Source organism: Lepidochelys kempii, chromosome 8 (genome assembly GCF_965140285.1).
Source record: "Lepidochelys kempii isolate rLepKem1 chromosome 8, rLepKem1.hap1, whole genome shotgun sequence".
NCBI classification, from domain to species: Eukaryota; Metazoa; Chordata; order Testudines; family Cheloniidae; genus Lepidochelys; species Lepidochelys kempii.
This window is the reverse complement of record NC_136387.1, coordinates 2,363,961-2,387,582: the sequence shown is the minus strand read 5'-3', so window position 1 is coordinate 2,387,582 and position 23,622 is coordinate 2,363,961. Positions and strand designations below refer to the sequence as shown.

At 46.5% G+C, this 23,622-nt stretch overlaps 1 protein-coding gene across 9 annotated transcripts in view; it reads right to left on the bottom strand.

Annotated features, from left to right (window-relative positions):
* EBF1 (EBF transcription factor 1) overlaps positions 1–23,189 on the bottom strand; it is a 334,181-nt gene extending 310,992 nt beyond the window's left edge. For 8 of the 9 annotated variants that reach the window (XM_073355192.2, XM_073355197.2, XM_073355193.2 and 5 more), the window contains exons 1-5: positions 22,641–23,189; positions 20,774–20,930; positions 20,141–20,204; positions 19,404–19,459; positions 8,106–8,179 (exon numbers count right to left, since the gene is read on the bottom strand). In XM_073355192.2, coding sequence (XP_073211293.1) covers positions 8,106–8,179; positions 19,404–19,459; positions 20,141–20,204; positions 20,774–20,930; positions 22,641–22,774 — 485 coding nt within the window. In that variant the 5' untranslated portion in view covers positions 22,775–23,189. Of the gene's footprint in view, positions 1–8,105; positions 8,180–19,403; positions 19,460–20,140; positions 20,205–20,773; positions 20,931–21,225; positions 21,301–22,640 lie in introns of those variants that run through there. The other variant, XM_073355201.2, reaches the window with a different exon arrangement.
* Between the last annotated feature and the right edge of the window lie 433 nt (positions 23,190–23,622).

Sequence of the window (23,622 nt, the reverse complement as noted above, 5' to 3'; positions counted from 1 at the left end):
AGATGGCTCAGTTTCCAAAGAGAGTTAAGTTGTTGTTTGTGATGATTTCTTGTCAGGGGTTATTGTCTATTAAGAGCCTGACTCATTAAAATATCACACATGATCTCTCACACAATATATACCCACTTCCACTTAGGGCAGAAAATTCTCCAGGACATAACTAGTTAGAGATGGATACGGACTTTCCTGGGAACCAAACCTCAAAGCCCTTACTCTCATGAGCAGTCCCATGTAACCAAACAGATTCTTACCCACTTCCTTCACCTCCCTGATGGCAGGACATAAATATCCACCCACCAAGGATTCCCCCTTACAACCCCTCCCCCGTGACTCCCCTTAATAAGGGAGTAAAAGAAGTAAAAGAACACAGCCCCGGGCCGTAGGGGCACTTTGTCTCTGTGCAACCAGGGCAACCGTGCAGCCCCAGCCCCGGCCTGCCCCTCATTCCTCAGCCCTGACACAGATCCCTACCGTGCCCTCAGCAGTGCCCGAACTTACAATGCCATAGCGGTTACTAGGCTTTCCTGTCATGCCAGGGGGTGGAGATCTGTTCATGGAGGAACCTGTCTGTGTGTGGATCTAGGGCTGGGGTCCCCTATATTCAGGGCCCTCCCGGGGGGGTGCAAGGCCCAGGCCAGAAGTGACGACTCCGTCGCTTTCAGGGGTGACCGGTCATTTCTGGGACTGACCGCGCCAGCTAATCACGACGGCCCACGGGGGCCCCCCAAAGTGCAGGGCCCAGAGCAGTTGCCCCAATTCACCATACCCTAGGGATGGCTCTGCCTATATTATGCCTAGTTTGTACCTAGATGGCCCCTCTGCATCTGGCAGACTTACTGACTGTGGGGTGATCATATGTCCTGATTTTATAGGGACAGCCCTGATATTCAGAGCTTTGTCTTATCTTGGTGCCGATAATCTCCCCGAACCCTGTCCCGATTTTTCACGCCTGCTATCTGGCCACCCGAACTGACTGGGACTGACAAGCCTCACCACATACAACAAACCTTTCTGTAAGTGCCAGCTTTCCTCTGGGTGGAACTGAAGAAAACTGTAAATTGTACGTCACTTCTATTTTCAATTTCAACATTCAGGGTTAGGGTACTGGTAGGAATTACTGGTAGGCTACTCTTACTTCATCGAAGAGGGACTATTTTGTTCCTGCAGAATGTGGAAGAACACCAGCGCAGGAAGCAGTCATTAGAAATGCCACACTATATAAATAGCTCTGCTGGGAGTATGACAAAGGTTCTCTTATGCTCTGAACAATAGAGCGAATAATGTACAGTAACCCACCAAGACTAGCAAGACAGCCACTAGCCACACTAAAAATAACAAACACCAAATAAAAAAAAGGGGGGGCTTTACAAACCCAGCCTGTTGAAATGTGGTTTCCAACAGGAAAAAAAAAGTTTTGAAGAGGAAAAAAAGACATAATGCTTTTCACTGTCAAAGCTTCAAGGCAACTATTCAGGACTGAAACTTTTCACAGGTAATGCATTTGAGGGATGTTCAATTCTGTGCAAGTCACATTGTTTAGGACAGCCCAAAAAGCTGTATCATTCCACAGTACAACCCCATAACTGATTCACCAACAAAATTAAAAGCCTTGGCACACAAAATATATCAGAATTTAGGAAGGAATAAAATAAGCTCATAGGTCCTGGGGCCTTTTTCCCCCTTTTTTTGTTTATAAAAGGAAATTTAGCTAGCATATGTGGGATGGCAAAATTTACCCAAAAACAAAGTAATAAAAACCACTAATATTTTTAAATGATTAAATTTTAATTAGAAGCATAGCTGGCACAAGTTAAGACACATAGTTCTTGTGACTAACGTGAAGCAGGGCCAGATTCTGGCATTCTCACTGAAGTTTAGAAGAACCTTATCCCGTGAGTAGCCCCATCGACTCCAAAAGGATTATTCCTAGAGCAAGCTGGCACTGAATGTGCGGGTATCAAAACCTGGCCCCCGGGGCCAGAATCTGCCACTCTTACTTATGCTGTTCAAGGCCCCAACCCTAGAAGCCGATCCACATGGGCAGATGCCAGTGTCCACACATTACCCAAGAGGGGCCTGTCCACATGAAACAAGTTCCTGGATCAGGGCCAAACACCTCACTCTAGTGTTGGGACACGCCCCCTGAAAAGAACCCCTGTAAAGAACAAGCCAAGGTGGAGTGAAGATGCATAAATTAAGATGGGGAGGATTAACACATACTAAGGCTAAAGGGGGAATGGAATGGTTTCATTTCCTTGCAGGGAAGCTCCCTTTCAAAACTCTGGGAAACACTGCCTTCCTTATTGAGTGGCCATTGAACAGAGCTTCCTGAGCAGTAAGGTACCCGTAAACAGGAGTAGGGTGGACGAATGCAGCCTTGTGTATTATGTGAAGGTGAAAAATAAAGAGTCTGTGCCCTTTTCCTTGCAGCTTAATGAAATACAAGGTAGGGCCAAAATGCTGGGGTTTAAGTGGTTTTTTCCCCTGCTTGTTTTTTACAGTAGAAATTCAAGCATTGTCTAATCCTGGTTTTTCTATGGACAACTGGAGAATTAAGACATCACAGAAAGCCTCAGTTTGAAACCGCATAAACTGACATGAGAAGTGATTTTTGTATTCAGTCTGATTCAAACACTCTGAGTTTTGTGAATAGCTAATTAACACTTGGGAAGACAACTGTCTGTGCTAAATATCCACCTCCCTCATCCCTTCAGCTAAGAACCAAGAAAGCTCCCAATACTCTTCTCTGAGTCCTCCAAGAAATCCTCTAGTTAAAACAGGGAAGGTGAGACTTGACATTCTTGATGCTTCCAAGGTTAAAAAGTACCAAAGAAAAGGGTTGTTTTTTAAAAAAATAAAAGAAATACTTTTCTTTATCACCATAATGAATGCGGGGAAAGGGCTCAATCCCAATTTTTTCCTCCCTTCCGGGTCACTTTTCAAACATGCTTTTCTTATGAAGAACCAAGAGGAAACATAGTGTGCATGGAGGTTCAACTTTTCCCCCTGCTGACCTCTCGAGAAGGTCCACATGGGACAGTGGCCAGGCAGCTTGCATTAGGCCTTTCGGTAATGCTGGCATATTTGGGCACGTGTAAACTCAAGCACCATGCAAGAATGCCAGTGCCCATTCTGAAGTGGTACCCAGAGACTGATGGTTGCATCTCTCTCTGATTTAACATGCATTAAAAAGGAAGCCACCAAGAGGCTCTCAACCAAATCTGACCTGAATACAGGAAAGAGAGAGTATCCTAATGTACCCTTCTCATCTAGCTCTTTCTGCTCCTTTTGCTTTCTTCTCCTTCTCTATATCAGACGGATGCTGCTCTCTTCACGTCCAGACCAGCCTCCTGCTTCCCATCCACCAGGTACCATCTCTCCCCTCCGTATAGCCTACTTCCTCCCGCAATCCTTCCTGCCTTCTTCACACCAACCACCTATATGCTCCCTCCCTTGAGCTGTTGGCCAACATCATCGATGATGTTTGCCTGGCCTAGGCCCAGGCTGTGACTGGCCCTTGTGCGGTTGGAAGGGGACGGGAGCAGCATACAGGGAGCCTCCTCCCATTGCACACGCCATGGAAGGGCCTTCTGACATGACAGTCCCTGCACTTGGGAGCACAAAGACTAGTCCCTCTATGGTTCCTAGGGGACGCCCATGTCCCTAAAGGGGATGGGGAGAAGGCAGGGGCTTGGCCTCATTCCCGACTCTGCACCTGACATGGGTCATCAGCAGGGTGGGGATCCTGAGATCCACCACACAGTCCACAGCCCCTTGAGCTAACAGAAAAACTGGTAGCAGTAGAAAGCTGTTATCTTCAGCATGGACCTGCCACCAGAGAGAGATGGAGACACACACTTTGGCAGTGGGATTCACAGCAACACAACGTTGAGATTCAGGAATAATGGGTTTGGATTCCAGGTTCTGGTGAGGAGTGTGTGTGTGGGGGGGGGGGTTCTATTGAGAGCACAGGACAGACAGTCCCCCTTCTCTTAGTCCTGGAACCCAGTACCATGGTTGCCCCTGGCAGCTAGGAGGAGCAACTGCAGGTAAAGTCCTGCTCAATCCATGCATTCTCACGCAGAAGCTGCTCGGTTGTTCTGGAGCAGCGTCCCCAAACTTTGGAGGGTCAGACCTGCCCTTACCCCTGTCCATGCCCCCTCAACCCTCCCGGAGCTGGGGCCAGGAATGGGGCTGCAGCTCAGGGGTGGGGGACACGGGCAGTGGCAAGGGGGCAGCGGCTTGGGCCAGGGCTGCCACCTGGGATGGGAGCGGAGCTGCAGCCGGGCTGCTGTGAGGGGCTGGAGCATGCTCAGTGCAGAGGGCATCTTCCGAGATTTTGATGCCAAACTTCAACAAGTCTCTACTGAGCATGTGCAAACTGCGTTTTTTCAAGAGGCTGATAACTTAGCCAAATATGCATGGTTTTTCATGGGGATGGCACTAGGCAGCTGTCTGACATCAAGGCGACCGTGCTGCCTAATTTCAAGTCCCTGCTCCACAGCATGGAGATGGTAGAGTTTCTCAGCACAACAGCTGTCATATTTTTTTTAACATGGACAAAACAACATATTTTCCCTAACTTCATTCTTGGAAATGGCACAGTCATAGTAGCTTAAACTTCCCCAAAAATACAGCCTTAGCCATTTACCATGCAGAGAGAATTTCAAGCCTGAACAGTAATCAACTTCACCAAAGTTAGAAGTGACTGAAAACAGGGTTTTACAAAGGAAAGTGTCAGGCAATTCTAACTATCGGCGTCCCTACCTGCGCTGCCTGTAACAATAATGAATTCCACTGAGTCAATGAATTCTTCCCAACCATTAACATGTCAGCCAAAAGAACAGCCTTATTTTGTAATCTGCAAAGAACAATGAAATCCCCACAGATAAACAAACACCTGAAATGTAACTCACTCACTTTTCTCTACAATTGTCAGGGGTCTCTCCTGTACATTTGAATTCTTGGTCTTATCCACCCCATTGTTTTAGTACACTATAAATAAACCACTTTTGTCACATAAATGCAAAGTTTTATTGTGCAGTTAGCCTTGATAGAAAGCACTGCAGAAAGTTGTTTAGGAATTAAATATCTAAAACAAGCTATTTTAAAATATAGAGCCCACACTATTTCATGCCTGAAATGAAGAAATTTCATCTTAGGGACAGCAAGCTGTCTTTCACACCATATGGCTAATGGTAGTGCATAGCAATTAGCTGGGCTGATTAATGGGGAACAGACTCTAATTTTATGCTTATAATTGAGGCTGCATTTGCACCCCTGGTGCAAATTCAGCACATCCCAACTTCCACTTAAAACAGGCAAGAAATCGAGAGAAATAGAATGGTATGGAGAGAGATTTTTTTTTCCTCGAGTCCCCTAAAGAGCATCAGATTTGCAATTTAAAGGAGTGTTAGCAACACAATAGATGACAGATTTGTGTAATAGGGTCAAGCAGCCTGGTAAACAAACAGCACTCCTTACAAATCTGTGGGCTGCCAGGAAAATTGTAATCTCTAACATTTGCAGTATGAAATTTGAATTTGGTTTTTCCCTATCAGGCATGTAACATTTGCCTGCAATGGTCTGAGAATTCTTTTTCTACCCCTTACTTTGCATTTTTGAAAAACACAGAAAGCAACTAGCGATAAAGGAAGACAATCATAATAAAGTGCTTGAGCCAATGAATTTTAAGAACTTTAGCATAAACTGCATTAATAGAAGGGAAGACAGCATTTGAATGTCATATTTTTCAGCATTCCAATAATAGAATAAATGTTATTTCAGTCAAAGTATATTGACATGAGTGTAAATCTTAGATGTCAATATGTGCTGGTCTGTTGGCTGAAATCTAGCTGTGTGTATATTCTCCAATTTTTAAAAAAAGTACATCTAGGAAAATTAATGCATCAAAGTCTCTATAATTCCTACTCTTTCGAACAGAGACAAGGTGGGCGACGGAGTATCTTTTATTGGAGCAACTTCTGTGGGGGAAAGAGACAAGCTTTTGCACTACACAGAGCTCCTGGGGTCTTTCAAAGAGCATTGAGTGAGATTTCTGCTGGCACTGGCTCTGCAGAAAAATGAAGCCACTCTACTGTGTTCAGAATGGGGATTTGCTTCTGCTCCAATGGAAGTTAAGGGGCATCATGCTAGGGTCTTCAATAGCAGCATGGTCAGGTCCTCCACGTAGAATGATTATTATTTGTATTGTGGTACCACCCAGAGGCCCTAATCAGGTGTACATACAGACAAATAGGCAGACAATCCATGCCCAAAGCACCTGGAATTTAAGAACTAATCAGCCCATTATCCAGTAACAGCAGCAAATATGGACACTGACCCTCCAAACACTCCAGCGGGTGTTTAATTTCAATCAAGTAACCAGTGCCATTGTTGTTCTAGGATTATTTATGTGCAAAAAGTGACACTTGTGCAGCTCAGGGGCCTTATTTAGTATGTACAGTTCATTGTTGGGTCTCTAGACAGCAAGCAGTGCAAACAGGGCCCACTTATTTTAGGGTGATCCCTCAGCTACTGACATGACTCTGCTTCCATCTGTGATCAGAGAATGGCCTGGGAGTCCACAGAAAAGCAAAATCACAATGGCAGTCAGGAACTGCAGCACCAGGCACCTCTTGCAGACCTTAGTTTTCCTCATCATTCCATGCTACAACTGATGATCTCAAATGTACTTGAAAAACGTGTATTTTAGCAAAACTGAGTTGCAAGCTAAAGGGCCAAATCCTATTAAAAGGGCGGCAGGCAGCCTCACAGACAGCTGAATCAATGCTGTTCCGCTGCACAGGGGTCCCAGCCACAGACTGGCCATGCAAAGGGCCTAATCCACTTACCCCACGTGCCATGGCCAGGGGCAGAACACTGCATCTGAAGAGATCTGGGCTTGACGATGAAGCCGGTGGCTTAGCAACAGTGCAGATCAATGGGCCAAGCCCACCCCATAGGTAGGCTCTGGTGGTGGAAAATCCACCTAGAGGCTTTACCCAGGCACTCTCAGATCCACAGGGAAAGCCGGAGCAAAGCACATTCACTCAGAAGCGGGCATCAGGATTTGGGCCAAACTGCTACTGTTTAGTAAATATTTTTAAAGGCCACCATGCATGCAAGTACTGAGCATGCGTTTTTCACACATTCAAATGACTGCTCTTAACAGCAAGCTCATGCCAAGATTCCCTGTGTCTCACTGGAGAATTCATTCCTTTCAGCATTGCTACTGTCTACTGTGTATCTCCTGCACTCTTCAAGCCGGCAAAACACCCGCTAACTTCCCTGGGATTGCAAAGCCAGGGTCATAAGCGTGTTCTAAGGACTCTGTGAAAAGATTTCCTTAGCAATAAGACAGAAAAAACAGGAGTTAAGCATTTTTACCAGCTAGAAAAGAGACAGGGGCAGCCACCAGTTTTAAAATGGCCACCTTAGGGAGAGCAACTGCTTGGCTCTGCCAAATTTAAAGGGCCAGCCCCAGAAAGGAACGCTGGGGGGGAGAAGTTCCTATAAAAGAGAGCAGACCCACAGTGGGGCAAGTTAGGAAATCACCAAGAAAAGTCCCCTGTGTTTTGATGTTGCTAGTTGAACAGAGGGCTAACCAATTCTGCAACCCATACTGATAAGCGTAGCCCCAGTAAAGACAAACTGCAAGGAAGGTTTGCGTTAAGTGGAAGAAGAGAGAGCTATAAATTTCAAGTCTGAAGCCGGCTGAATTAAAGCCACCTGGGCCATCAACAGAATGCTTTGTCATTTTGTTAGTGCAGCTATGGTTGTGAGGTTAGATAATTACAGCTAACAAGATTGCAGTTTATTTTATTATTTTTGGTGAGGAAACATATTCTGGGCCCATTAATGCTAAGGTGTCTAAATGCAAACCAGTAGCCGACTGCTAAGGACAAACCTTTATAAATAATTGAAAACTGGTATGATGACTGAGACTTTGCTGCTAATTACATGAGCAGAACTCTGTTATTTTGGGATTGTTTAACACAAGAAAGATACATTTAAGTCCTAAAATAGCTCCAGGTCCAACCTAGATTTTGAGAGACAAATTCATCTTCTCCTTGCTAATTAACTGGAAACAGGGTCTTTCTTACCTGCACATTATTTCATGTGTGAGAAGAACTCTGCACATTTCTGGGTTCTTGTCTTGGCCTTCATACACTATCGCCTAGAAACAAAATACATTTTTAGCTGCACGCCAAACTGAGTTTGGAGAAAATAAAATGCATCACAATAACTGAATGCTGAACTATTGTTGCGGGCTGGATGGCTTGCTTAAACCGACTGCGTCACCGTAAAGGCTGCTTTCAAGGTTTGTAGTTGGAGAACACAGGCTGACTAGAGGTAGTTTCCTTCCTCTCAACCAATACATTATGCACATCTTCAGAGCAGTGTGTAGGACGGGCTTTTTTAGTAGTCAAGACAACCACAATTTCCCTTTTAATTCAGAATAAAATATAGACCTAATAGCATTAAAACCCAGAAGGGCTTAGCATACTTCGGGGCCTATTCTTTTTTAAATAATTAAATAAATAAATAGAAACAGCTCATGTATTTTTTATTTCAAAAGCAGCTCTGCTGTACCACCTGGGCACGTTACTACTTGCTACCAAAGAAGTTAGGGTCTGACGGATTCTCCACTCCCGCCCACAGTGCTCGGTTGATTTACAGTTGTATAAATGAGATGAGAATCAGGGGCTCTGAATGCAAAGACCACTGGGAAGTGGGTGAGGATAAAACAAATAGGCATGGATACATGATCTTAGCTGAGTTAGGAGGAAAATCCTTATTATTTGCAAAAACGCTGGGAATATGATACAGTCACATCTAAAATAGGGTCTACCCCTACAATGTACACACAAATGGCACCCGGTTAACGGGTATATGGTAAATGGACTGGCGTTACATGCCAGGCTAAGTGAATAACGCTGCTCACAGCTGATTAGGAATTGTTCCTACCTGCTTAGCAGTGATAGGTATGCATTGAGCAGCGGCATAGCTACATTTGCTGCTGGTAGCAAGAAAGGATGATCTATCACTATTGTTTTGCCCTAGAAAACATTTAAACTAGGTCAGTGCCATACCACAATGTCACCCTAACACGGCACAGCCCTGCACGTTGCTAGCAATGCCCCATGCACCAGTCCCCTGGGAGGGGAGTCAACGAGAATGCACAGAGGGACCAGGTGACATTTTCCAAAGCACCCACATAATTTCTAGTAGGATTTAGGCTTCTAAGTCACTTAGGTGCTTTGGAAAATGTCACCAAGTCCCAACAACCCACCCCCAGTGGGGTCTGCCCTTCCCAGAAGCCCAGAGAAGATGTACCAGGGCATCCGTGTGCGGCTGAAGCTCCATGGTGCTGAGTGGGCAAGAAGCAGCCTGCACTGCCCTCTGCCCTGGGAGAGGAAATGAGCAGCAGGGACGGGCAATGGCAGCACAAAGTCACCTTGCCGTCGGGGAGCTGGAGAACACACTGGAGGGTCCAGGCCTGTTTAGGGCAGCCCAAGAGTCTTGGGTTTGGAGTACAGTTCCTCAGGCATGGCAGTGTTGTCTAGTGGGTAGGGCACTAGACTGGGAGTGAGGAGACCTATGCCCGCCCCCATTTTGCCTGTCTCATCTATTTAGAACGCAAGCTCATTGGGGCAGCGACTGTCTGTGTTTGTACAGGGCCTAGCACATGAGGCCATGAAGTCTGCTGTGGCCTGTAAGCACTACTGCAATTCACATAACGCAGTAAGATCCCAGGGCTTTGGTGCTTTAAAGGTTCATGCCTTCCGTCTCCTCCACAAGCCCATAAACACCACCCCATAGAGGGGAGCATTAGAAGGAAATGTTGTGAGGTGGACAGCATGGAGTCCGTTCCCAGGGACCCTGCCGGAGGATTTCATGCACCCTTAGGAAATGTTTTCCCATTACTCAGTAACCTATACTTTTATTATTGCGGTATAACATAAGATAACCAAGGGAACCTTTACATCACTAGTTGATTCAGCTACTAAGGCCTCAGATATAATGCTTGGAGGGGGACGAGGTTTGCTTAGCACAAAACGTGTTCCCATATATGTCTGATCCAGTAAAACTATATTTAAAGAAAATACAACTAAGCTACATATGATGAAGTCCCTAAAACCAGCAATAAAATAGTTATTGTAAATAAAAAAGTCTCTTATGTTACAAGATAAAATGGAAATGGAAATATGGAAAACAATAAGTAACAAATTAAGGTATCTTAATATATGGTAAAAAGAGATGATGATAGACTGGTTTGAATTCAAAAATATCTCCCACTGAAATCAATAAGTGTTCTTCCTATACAGAGTCATGAATCTTAGGTACCATGAGCTGATTTTTTAAACAGGGTATTACAGCAATAGTATGTCATATTAACAATATGCTTTATAATATGGATTTAGCAATACCACAAATAATATCAGGGATTGGTTAGTATTATCCCTGCACAGGATCCATGCTAATTTTCATTGCATGACTCCGACGTCAGTGTGTGTCTCCCCAAAGCAACCACTGGTATGTTTTTGCCGTTAGGATAAAACAAAAGACATAAGGGACTGGATTTCCCATCACTCCATTGTGAGTCCGTCTAATGGGTGTGGCGTTTCATCCTGGGTCTCCGATCCCATCTCACTCCAATCAAGGCTGCTGCTGTTGCTGACAGTCAGCACTGAGCACCTTAGTCTGGTCCCACAAGTCCGACCCCACCTTAGTCTGGTCCCACGAGTCCAACTGCTGAGAGAGTTCAACACCCGCTGAAGTCGAGCCCCTCCCCTCCCCCCCAGGAGTCACTCAGCACCTGGCAGGATTGGGCCCTTAGTTTCAAATCAGCCTGCAGGACAGCAGCAGGTGGCCTGAAAGACACACTGGAAGAGCTGGATTGTCACGTGCAATGGTGGAAATCAGTCAACTCAGGGGGTGGATTACCCCACCAGTCAAACCAGGAGGGCTTTCTAAAAAGTAATTCCCATGAACCAATTATAATGAAAACTTGTGGTGAGAGCCTGTGACCTCTGGGCAACAAAAAAGCCCTATTTTTATTTGACGTGTCAAATGGGAATCTGGAGACCAAACGGGAAACAAACAAATCATCCAGACAATCTAATGAGGGGTTCAGTGCGGAATTTGACTGCTAACCTGGGATAAAGCAAAAGTTACCCCCAAATCAAGTCACTGACTGGAGAAACACCAGACCACTCCTGACACCCTTAGCTGGGCGAAATGCCAGCTGGAATCAATGGTCATGCCATTTCTTATCATGCAGAATTCCCCACTAAGTTCTGTGTAATAATCCTTGGCACAATATGACCCAGTCACAATTTTGCCTGAATAAGGATTTGACCCATTATGTTTAAGCCCTGCTTTTTTACAATATGGTTCACCAAATGTGGGCCAATCTTGGGCCCACTGAAGTCAATGAGAGCAGGATTAGGTCTGCCAGAAACTACAAATGAGAATGAGGAAATTAAATTTCCTCTTTTCCTTTTCTCCCTCTCCCTTCTTTCTTCCTGCCGCTATGTTTACTTAACCTCCAGGTACCCACTTAAATAACCCAACTAAATAGCAATAATGAACACACAGAGTCAACAATATGGTACCTAATCACCTTGTCGGTTGTGTTTATCATCAGTGATCCTCTGCTTGGGTGCATGACGTTCTTTAGCCTTCCAGTACATTAAAGGTTTGTTTTTTGCTTTGTTTGCACTTGACTATTGTTACTGAATCTATACATATTGTAACTTCCCAAAATAATGTATACACATCTCTAGAGCTCAGTCTTCTCTTTCCTTGAAAGTATTATGGGCTTGATCTGAAAATTAGTTTCTTAGCAGTTTGCCCCAAACTCACCCTCCCATAGTCTATTTCCCAATTTCTTTGTGAAAAGGGTGTGTGAACACAACTGTTCATTTACATGAAGCACACATTCAGCAGCCCAACAAAATAAAATGATCAGCTGATATGTCTATTGGCTTTATCGTTATTCTATTCACTCTCAAACTGTGCTGTTATAAAAAATTATTTCTACAATTTGTTTTGAAAAGGAAACAGGAACTGCTAAAGTTTCAGATCTTTACAGCTGCCACAAGCACAGATTACTTTACAGGAAGAGGCTAAAACGGTGCTGCAGTGAAAAATGTCAGCATTAAATTAAATAAAGGCATTCTTTCACCAAAACTATCTTCATTTCCCAACATATTTAAATATTAATTTGTGAAGTCTGAGCTTTGGATTGGGTCATCGCACCAGGATTCAGCAGAGCTCTGGCAAGTCGTAATCATGCCAAACAGCTATTGCACTAAACAAAGAGTTAAAGTGAAAGTTACGGTGTACAAAGTTAGATCACAGGGGCAGGGGATGGGGTGGGGCGAGTGTTGGGCTAAAAATAAGTTTGCAAATACACAGCAGAATCACATGGCAAAAGAACGCCAAAGGAAATACACAATTATATATTTTGTTTTTCATTTTTGTTTACTTCTACTGTAGTTTTAACTCAATTTATTTCCTACAGCGGGAAGACACTTTAGAAGGGGTTCTTCTTCCTTCTGCGTGACTTTATGTTAAACGTTTGCCTTAAAATTCACCTTCTGTTTTGTAAAACCTTACGCCTGTAAGTAATCCTCGTGCAAGAAGTCCACTGAGTAAGACCTACTCATACGAAAGAGTTTGCAAGATTGGCCCCTAATATAATAGTGACAGATACTGATTTCCAGTGAAATGAAACAGAGTATGAAGACGTATCAGCTGTAAAACACTTGTTTCCAGACTATGAAAATTACTCAACTGGGCACACTACAGTCATTCCTTGACTTCATGTATTCAGTGACACTGAATACATGAAAAAGGGAAATATCAAAATAAGGGTCTAATCCTCAGCTAAATCAATGGGATTTTTGCCTGAGTAAAGACAGCCAGATCAAGCCATGAAATAACTGGTGTATAAACTGGAAAGATACAGAGCTAGATTCTGCCCTCTGCTATTCCAGGATCATCCAGATTTATGCCAGTATAATTGAGGGCAAAAATATGGCTCCCAGTGTCAATTTACCAGTCAAGCAGTCCTGTTTTCAGAACTGGATTAGAAACAATCCTGAAGGAATGAGATCATGTTGAGTATATTATTTGGTTATGTCATAGCCTTGATTTACAAAAGAGAGAGAGAGAGAGAGAGAGAGCACATGCACCGAAAGCCATGCACCGTTAAATGCTTCATTTATGTTTCACAAAACAAAATGTCTCATTAATTGAAATAAAGGAGAATGAAAAACAATCGGATTTAAAAAAAGAGGGGCTTCTTAAAGATGGGACCAAAGGGTCTTGGCTGGTAATATACAGTGATATAGTTTTGTATATATATATATTGCATATATGTATAGAGAGGATAAAATCTTGACCCCATTTAAATCAATGGCAGTTTTGCAATTGACTTCAATGGAGCCAGGACTTCACCCAGAAAGAGTTACAGCGACATCACCTATATATAAAATGCTGTCAGCTATAACAGCGCAATACATTATTTTGACTGGGAATGATTGATTAGCCATTAATGACCGAATCCCGCACTCTCTACTCAGGCAAAATTCCCAATGATTCCAACAGGGATTTAGCCTGCAGAAGTAATGCAGCAGTGGGTCTCAAAGAGAGCGGGTTTAATTCTTTCTATAAAGCTCTAAATAGAATTCACTAATATCTAATTATTTTGTCCAGTCTCTCTACGTCTCTGATACGCCAGCCAGCTTAGTAACTTATTCAGACAAATTAAATAATTTCTCTCTCCTAATATGTTTATTTTTAATGCTTTTCAAACATTCACATGGAAACAGCTCTAGCGTAAATATCCCCGAACAAATGGCTGTATATTACACAGGAGGCAGCAGTTGGGCTGCCAGACTGGGAATGCACTAGGCCATCTGGCTTGAGCAGTCTCTCCAAAATCCTCAGCTTTGTTTTCACCCCCAGACTCCAAACAACACATTTTCCACTGTGATGAGTTTACATTTTCCCAAACACAGGTCCTGATCGTGCATGCAAATTCCAAACTTCTTCATTCCTCTCTGTCCAAGAAAATTAAAATCACCTGCGCTTTTGACATGTTACCAAAGGAACAAGAAAGCTGCTAAAATCTGGCACAATGAAAATGTCTTTGTTTTGTTTCACGTTTCTGCTGAATATCTGATATTCTACTGAGTCTTTTCTGAACTTATGGATAACATTTTCTTTCTTTACACAAATATGTGGCTGCCAATGAAGAATCAGGCTAGGCACTGAATCGAGAGGTGATCAAATATCTGCGTGCACGGCAGGATGCGAAAGGGCAATCAACAGAAAAATGCACTTGCAACTAGAGTTTAAAGTACTGAAAAAAATCAAACCATAAACAAAGTGTGTGAGGCTGAAGGAAGGATTTTAACTCAGTAGGACTCTGGATACTGGACTAGAGGTATCACACATGACCTGAAATACTAGGACTCCTTAGCCTTATTTCTATTCACCAGATCTCTATGTACATGAATGGATGGGGAAAAAGAGAAGGGGATAGGTAAAGTATTTACTATTTTATTTTCCTACATGTTTCCTAACCGTGAAATATTCAAACTTTATGAAAACGCGATTGAAGGACTGGGGGCATTTAGATAGCTATATCCTCGGCCTTGTCTGAAAGCACCAGCTTTATGGCAGTGGATGCATTTCACATATTGCAGACAAATTCAAAATGCATCATTGTTAGCAACAGACCTACTACAGTTAGGAGCTGCTGGTTTACTGAAAGCAACAGCTACAAACCTGGGGACCCTACAGGGCTCTGAAGGCAGTAGGAATGTGATACTGATGTCCAATGAGGTGCTGAGATAACATAAAAGAAAATTTAATTAAGACAATATTAACATTTAACGCTTTTACCCTTAGAAAAATAATTTCCCCATATGATTAATCCATATAATGAATTATTTGTATCTGGTATTTACAATTTAGAAATGACTGATGCATTTTATAAACATTGCAGTCACCTCAAAGGGCTGAAATTAGCTGGTCATACCACCACTTCTTTGGTGAAACCACCAAAGGCCAAGCATTAGCCTGGATATAGCATGATACTACACATTTTGAGCCCAATTCTACATTCCTTGCCCATATAAAATTGCCATGGAAGCCACTCCAGTTTGAGATGTGCAAGACAGCAGGTTCCAATTTTGGTGTGTACACAGGCACAATGGGCCAGATCCACCTCACATTGCAGTCCATGTTGAAATTCTCAATGAGTTCAGTGCCAGCAGGGTCCTGTCCTATGTCCCCCAGAATATCGCAGGTGACAGAGAATACATACGCACCCCACGAACGGTGAATTACCATGCCGTAGGCATGACAGAGCTTTTGTTCGTTTGTGTGTGTGTTGAACATTCAGCCACCCAAGAAATACTAACGCGGCCCGCTCTGTTTAGACTAGGAACTCAGGGTATGTCTGCCCTCCAGCTGGGAGCAAGCCTGGGTAGACAGACTCAGGCTAGCAGGGCTCGCACTAAAGGGCACTAAAATTAGCAATGCAGACACTGCATCTGCGGAAGAGACTTGGGCGAGTCAGCCAAGGTTAGACCCAGGGGACGGGGCAGGTTTGAAAACCGAGCGGCCGCCCGAGCCACAGTGTCCACACAGCTATTTGGAGTGTGCTGGCTCAAGCCCGGCTCGCTTGAGTCTGTGTACCAGTGCTGGCCATCTCGCTCCCAGCTGGAGTGTAGACACACCCATACGGGACCAGGACTCTCTCTTATTCTGTGTGGTTACAGCACTGAGCATAACGGGGCCCTATTTCAGTTGGTGGTCTCTAAATGCTATTATAATACAAAATAACCATTCATGTACAGCTTTCGCTAAAATTAAGAGAAATGTGTTATAGAGAGAGAGATCATGGTTTTGATTTACTGAACATAAAACTCCTTCACAATTCACAGTGATAGAACATTTGCAATTTACGGCTCTGACGTCAGGAATGTACATTAATCAGACCAATTATATCAAATTTTACAAAAATCTGAGGCTATTTTACTATATATTCCGGGGGCCTAACCCACTCAAAGCTTCGCTTTTGTGGGATTTTTAAGTTGTCACCAGAAACCTCAGAGCAGCTGTAATTTCAGCCCAGACATTCACAATTACTGAATATGTGTGCACACGAGCACGCAGCTAGGAGCATCCAGAAGACTCTTGCTTGCTCAAACATGTATGCTCCTGCAGCAGCGTCATTTTAAAGTAATCGTTTCATTATCCAATTTGTTCTGCGCCTCTTGTATTAGACTACTACCCCTCTGCGGAGGCTGACAATATATATTTAACTTTCATTAAAACCTGGAGAAATTTCAGACATAGTTTAATATTTAATTACAATATGATGGTTAGAAAGATACTTGAGAATCCCCTATATAATTCACTGTGGCTAAAATATAAATGCTATAGTCATATTTGGGTAAATCTGTGTCATATGCTGTATTTTGCTGTCTAATGAGTATTTTATTGACTGCAATAAAAGCTACCAAACCTCTGAACAATTGCACTCAGAATAAAGAATAAACAAGGAGATTTACTGTTCAGAAATAAGTATTAGGACATGCCACAATTATGACATGATCATTCACAAGTTTTGTTTAAAAAAATGATAAGTAGGTCTACATAAAGGACATTCATGCAACTAATAGGAAAGCAAATGGGTTTTCCCCTACAAATACCTAGTAGGAAAGCAAATTAGTTTTCTCCTACAAATACCCTTTATTTCACTGTTTTCTTAGTCCAAATTCAGACAGATATTTTAAACACTATCTTCATCAACTCTACTGTGCTTTCCCAAATAAAATAAAGTAGATATTTTGCACTAGCTTTATACATGAAGACTAATTAAAAGCAGACAATTTCCCTTAATTGTAAATATGTTTTATATCTGCATTATTATGTTTTACAAATAAACTGTAATCTCTTTTCTCTCTCTCTCTCTCTCCAAAAGACCTTCTGATGGCTTGATAATAATGAGAGAGCAAGAGGTCAAACAGTGCCTTAGGATGGACTGCTCATATGCAAGATGCCTTTGTTAAAAAAATAATATTTTGAATCCGTTTCTCTACATCAATTAAAAGATCTGTTTTCAACTGAGTTGCATACAGAGGGGAAAAAATAGCTTTGCATTTCTGTAATGATATGAAAGCTGTTTAAAGATCATATTTATTGATAATGGTTGTTGTACAGTGTACAATGCAATATGTGGGATCCAAAACAACTAAAAAAAAAAAAAGCTGATATATCAGAAGGAATGTTGTTACTTTAAACATGACCTGACCAATCTGTGCCTGAAAAATATGAGTGACACAGGAAATACTTTCCAAGATGTGTTGTTCAAGGGTACGTTGTTGCTGTTTTAATTCATACAGGCTCTGGTCTATGTTTTAGAAGTGTATATTTAACACAGATCAGATGCATGGTTGAATTGTATATTATAATTACTCCAAGTTTCCTCTTTTTTTTAAAGAAAGGCCAGTCTTCACTGGCAGGAAAAGATGTTTTGAGAGCATCAAAACCAGTTTTCTAAAACAAACTCAGCACATGGAACTTTACATTTTGGTGTCAAAAAAGAACCATACTACAAGCCACAGGAAGAGTGTCTCAGCAGATGACAGTATTTTGAACATACAGGAACTGACATTTCTTCTTCTATGTAAGACATTTAATATTTTAATTTGCTTTTGTAAATAATACACAGAACTTTTTTTCTATAGAATTAGAATTGGAAACAAGTCCACTAACTGATTAAAAAGATGAAAATTCTAGGGGAGCAGGAGGCTGTTTAAATGTATTTAAATGGAAATTTATGATAACATATCAATGCTCTTTAAAATTAGCAGGATAGAATACTAGAATCTTCAGAATGTTAATTATTTTGGAAAAATAATATCTGATTTTTTTCAAAAAATTATTACCCAAAAATACTGGTTTATATATAGATACACACACATACAGTGGTGTGGCTTTGTAGGTATATACACACTTAATTCCTGATTTGGAAACTAAATGCCATGTTTAAAATTAGTTTCAATCAGTTTTTTCAAGCTGGCTGTTCTAAAACTACCGTTATCTTTGACTGTGACATGTATAAAATAATTACTTGTCCTGCATGCACATTTTCAGTGGCTGTTTACACAATGAAAATCACTCATGATTTAATCACTGTTCCTTTAAAACAACTAACAAAGTAATTGCACATAAACAAAGCATAAATATTTGCTACGGTGCCTGGCTGGGGTTTTGTGCTGATATGTTTGGTTGCTTATGTCTTTTCATTCTCAGAATTAAAGCAAAAACCCTGGGATCGAAAAGCCTTTAGGGAATGTGGAGCTATGCGTCTTTATTTGTAAAGCTACGGGAAAACGTCTGGGTTTTTTGTTGTTTTTTAAATCCTGTCTCTGTTCATAAATGTTTCTTTCGGGACATAACTCAGAGTGGATGTACACTGGACCTTGGATATGAGGAAGCTCAAAGCAGGGCTGTTTCTGCACCTTTAAACCCCCAGCTTAAGTGCACCGGCTCGATCCTAGCCAATCTAAAAGCGAGGGTCCGGGGCGCTTTTTGGAACTAGGCTTCCCCCTCGCAGCCACCCTCGCAGTCCGAGAAGCTGCTGTTTGCATTCCCAGTCAGGGAGCCGCGCTTCCTGCGCTCCGCGCTGGGCTTTTATTGCTTGGGTCGCATTGTTTGTTATTGTCCCTGTCCCTGGGGGGTTCAGGGTTACAGCGGGGCCTTTGCTCTGCGTTCATGGCCCTGGCTGCAGCGCGGTGCCCAGGATTTCAGGAGGGGAGCTGGGGAGAGCTGGGGGCTGGTTTCATGCGCGCAGCAGCCTCCCCATCCCCGGAGCAGGACGGCTGCAGCTAAGCGCCCTCGAAGTCGCAAAGCTCTTTAACTAGCCGGAGTGGCCAATAAAGGGGGCTGGTTTGGGGGCAATGAAGTCGGCCTGCGAGGGAGCCCAGGGCGGGGAAGGGGCTGGTCCCCCAGAACCTCCTTCGGGGGCTGAGTGTAAAAGGCTCCGAGCCAGTGTGGGTTTCATTTCCCCGGCTGCACCGGCCCCCTGCGGACCCGGGCGCTCGGTGCAGACGGGCTGGGCTCACACAACGAAAAGGGAACTTGACCAACGCCAAAGGAGCCTCACGCCCCCCGCAGCCGGCTCCAGCACCCCGGCCCCGCTCGGAACCAGCCCAACTCTGCCCCTCACCAGCCAGGGGGCCACAGACGCCACCTTTCCAACAGCCCCTGGGCTGCCCCCGGTATGCAGCCCCGCGCACGCTGCAATGGGGGGTGTTTGTCAGGACTAAGAACAATGAATGAAGAGCCACGATCCAGGCACCTTCACTTACTTGTTTGGTCATGGAGTCGATGAGACGGACGTAGAAATCCTGCTCGGTTCTTATCCCTTAAAACAAAAGGGGGGGGGAGGGGGAATGAAGATAAGCAAGTTGCTGAAGTTCATTGACTCTCCCGGCGCGCCCGGGGGCCTTGGGGAGCGGAGCAGCATTGGGCCCGGTGCTGCCCGCCTGGCCGCGAGGGGAAGCGATCTCCTTCCACAGCAAAGCACCCCACGCAAAACAGCCTGAGGCCAGACAAATGCACCCGCCAGGAAAACGTGCTTCCCCCTTCTCGCGTGGGATGTCCGTGGGAAAGGGAATCGGGGCTAACATTGCCCCCTGGAAAGCTTCAGCCGTGGCCTTGTTTTGCTTTGCGGTGTGTGGGTGGGGGGGGGGACTTTCAATCAATACTGGGGGGGGGGCAGGGAAATGTGACAAGAGAAAACAATTCTCAGCTGGGCGCCTCTTGGGGGAAAGGCAGCGTGTGCCTGGACCCGACAGCCCCGCGCGTGGGAAGCCAGGGAGCAGGGGGAGGTTATTTCATTTCGCTTTGCAATCGGTGGGTCCTTCTGTTCCTGGAGGGCCCCGCTCCAAGCCCAGAGCCAGAATCCCCCGCGGGCCGAGCCCCGGGACTAGCAGGGAGCGGGGCCCGGGGAGTCCTGTCCCCGGAGGGGGACGCGCTGGCCGCGGCTCGGAGCTGCCCAGCCGGGCGGGCGGGATCGGCCCCGGGCGGGCGGGGAGCGGCTCACCGTTGCTGTAGAGGAGCTGCAGCCGGTAATGGATCCCGTTATTGGTCTTTTCGCTGTTGGCTTCCTGCGTTGGAGGGAGACACATGGAGCCAGCGTTAAACCTCCCCGATCGCCCGCAGCGCTTGCAAAGCCCGGCGCTTCCAGCTCGGGGTTCATGCCCCCTCCCCCGCCCTCCCCCCCATCAGCCCGGGGTCTTGGCGGAGCAGCGAGCGCAAACCGGGAGCGCGGCGTGGGGGCAGAGACCCCCCGATCCGGCATCTTACCCGGCCCGGAGCGCGCTTTGGGGGCGCACGGGTGATTAGGCGAGTTGGTGGCTGGAAGTTGTCAAAGTCCCCCAAGGGGGGATGATGGAGGGGGCAGGGGAGTGATTCTGCCAATATCTGAGAACGGGACCCAGCACGGGGGGGAGGGACAGACGGATCGGGACCCCTGGGGGGGGGGCGCTGTCGCGAAACCGCTGCCCAGAGCCTCGGCTGGGCCGGACCCATCCCCACGGGGTGTAACATGCGGGGAGCTGGAAAACAGAGCCCCCGGGGCGCACCGGCGGTGCAGAGGGGTCCATGCAAGGCGTAGCCGAGAGACCGGGGCCGGGCAGGAGCCAGAGGGAGCAGCCACGCCTCGTGGGCCACTTACTTTCTCCTTCTCCACGAAGCCCACGAAGGCAGTGCGCTCGATCTCCACGGGCTGCCCCTGCCTGTCGTACAGAGCCAGGACGAAGTGGAAGAAGTTGGATTTCCTCAGGTTGGAGGGGGGCTGCTTCTCAAAGTGAGCCCGGGCCAGCCCCACTCCGCTGCGGCCAAAAAGACCGGATTAGAGAGACCGAGCACAGAGCCCCATTCAGCACCCCTTTCCCCTCCCAGCACCAGCCAGAGGGACCCCAAAGCAGCTCCCCACGGGCTCTGCGCCCTTCCCCAGCCCAGAGCAGCAGCGGGCGGCTGTTGGGGGCCCATGAAAACTCAGGGCGTGAAAGCTGGGCTCTCAGAACAAGCCTGCATTGCAGGTGAAGCCCGCCCGTCCCTATTTCTGTTCTTGGGGAGGGGGTACCCCAGTTTTGCAGCAGGATCGGTGGTTGGGAAGGTTCCTACTTGTCAAAAATAACGGAGCCTGGAGCCAGGTTGTGCTGCCCCCGACCCATCACTGTTCGTTACGGGTGCAAATGACAAGTCCACATTGCAAACAAGAAGCCACTCGGCAAAGTAGCCCAGGGAAGCAAAGTTCATTGCCTGATTTCGAGATGGAGATGGGTGTGTGATTCCCCCCAAAACCCAGGCATCCAAGGAGAGAAATTTATCCATTCAACTTATAAAATCTCATCCCGCCCCCGAGATGCATACTAATTTCCCCCCATCCGCATGAAGCTAACTGCCGTGCAGATCAGAACAAGAAATCTGTAACGTGTTATTGCAAAGTGGGGTTGTTTTGCCATTTCCCAAACTCTAGTCAGAGCTGTCAGTAAATCGACCATGTGCCTTCTCCTTCAGCTTGAGCAATAAGCGCTGCCCCCCTTCCCCCCCCCAGGCTTTTGATTCATGGTAAACATCCCAAAGCTGCCTGAGTAGAAAACTTTAAATATTTCAGCATTTGGGTTGTCGCTGCAGAACTTTCCCTTCCTTAGAGGGCTCCAAAGGGAGGGGGTGGGGGATGCTGTGAAATATACCAGAAGATGTCAACATTAAACTTGTTAGCTGATGCTGTCTCGCCGGTTCCAGCTCCATACTCTAGATCACTGTGCGGCGGCCGTGGGAGAGCGAATGACAAGAATTAAAGCTATCGTGGATGCAGCTTTGCAAAAGACAACTAACTGGTGCTTGTAAAGAAAAATGGCGCGGGGGGGGGTGGTTCTAGAGGGATGCTTAGAATTAAATATATCCTGGACAAAGCTTTGCTCAACTCACTGGTTGTTGTTTTTAAAGGCGATCCTCGTGGGGATAAGGAGGAGACATATTTTGAATACATCTTTGCAAAACTCACCACTTCTGGGGGGGGGGGTGGAAGGTGCTATTGAGGGGCTAACAGAAATAAACATACGCTGACTACAGCCTCGCAAAACCCAGTGCTGCTTTAACAATAAAGTGATACTGGACGGATAATATCGTCACATAGTATCTGTATATTTCGCATACATGTAAGTATAAGCAATATGCAAGTAATATACAGTAAGTATATTTTTGCTCCAGCTCTGGAAAACTCAGCTTCTCGCCAGCCAAGTGATCATGGGAGGACAACAGGAATACTTATTTCCTGGATGCATCTATGTAAAACTCCCCGCTTCTTGCACACACAAAAAAAAAAAGTGATTCTGGGAAGACCGTAGGAATAAATATCTCCCGGTTACACCTACGTAAAACTCCCCGCTTCTTGCACAAGCCCCGAGTGCCTCTTTCTGGTGGTGCTGCCTTGGCGAAGCGCTGCCGGGGCTCCCAGGCTGGGTCTCGGCTCTACGGCCGCGCGGGGCGGGGAAGTGGAAGCAACTGATGGTGCGAGGCGCAAGCCTACCTACCTCTGCGCGGCTGTGTTCGCATCCAGGACGCCGGCTCCCTGCATCCAGGTCCTGACCGCGTTCATCCCCGCGCCGAGGGGCTCCTCCTTCATGCTGCTGCTACTCCGCTGGATGCTTTCCTGGATCCCAAACATGAATCCCGAACTGTCCGCCCGCCTGAGCTCGGGCACCAGCAGCAGCGAGGGCAGCGCCGGGCAGCGGAGGCTGGCGCTAATCGTTGCGCTCGGCGGCGGCTCTCGGGAGGCTCCGCGAAGGCGGCCACACACATTTACCAGCGCCCCAAGGAAGCCAGGCTCGCCAGGCAAGCGGCCCCCGGGGCGGGCGGGCGGGCGGCGCTCCCACAAGCCGGAGAGGGTCGCTCTGCGCAGGGGGACACCCCCCGGGGCGGGCAGGAGCAGGCGGGAGCTGGGGTGGCCGTTTAGGAGACAATGGGATCACGCGAAGCCGCTGCAGGCTGGGCTACACCAAGTGTCATTTTCCAGGGACAAGGGAGGCAAGTTTCCTCTTCCGCCGCCCCGCTCTCTCTCCCCCTCTCCTGTCTCCGCTTTTCTTTCTCTTCTTTCCCCCCCCGCCCCCCCCAGCCCAGGGTCTCTGCCCCCCTCCTTCGGCCGCGCAGGACAGGGAGCGGGCTGCTGGAGCCAGGCGCAGGCAGGCAGGCAGGCAGGCAAAGAGAGAGGGGCAGCCGCCCGGGTGGATGGAGACTCTCTCGCCTGCCCCCCTCCCTCCCTCCCTCCCGCCCGGCCCTGCTCAAACAGGAGTGATTTGCGGGCGCTCCCCGTGGAATCCACTTCGGCTCTCCCCGCCGCGAACCAGGAGCGCCCCAGCCCCCGCGGGCAGGGGGCGGGGCCCCGCCGCCCGGCCCCGCCCACTCCTGGGCCTCCGGCCGCCGCGCCCCCGCCCCCGCCGCCGCCCGCGAATGGCCAGCGCCGCTGGGAGCCGCCCCCCTCATTAGCATCGCCCCGCCTCTCCCGGGCGAGGGAAG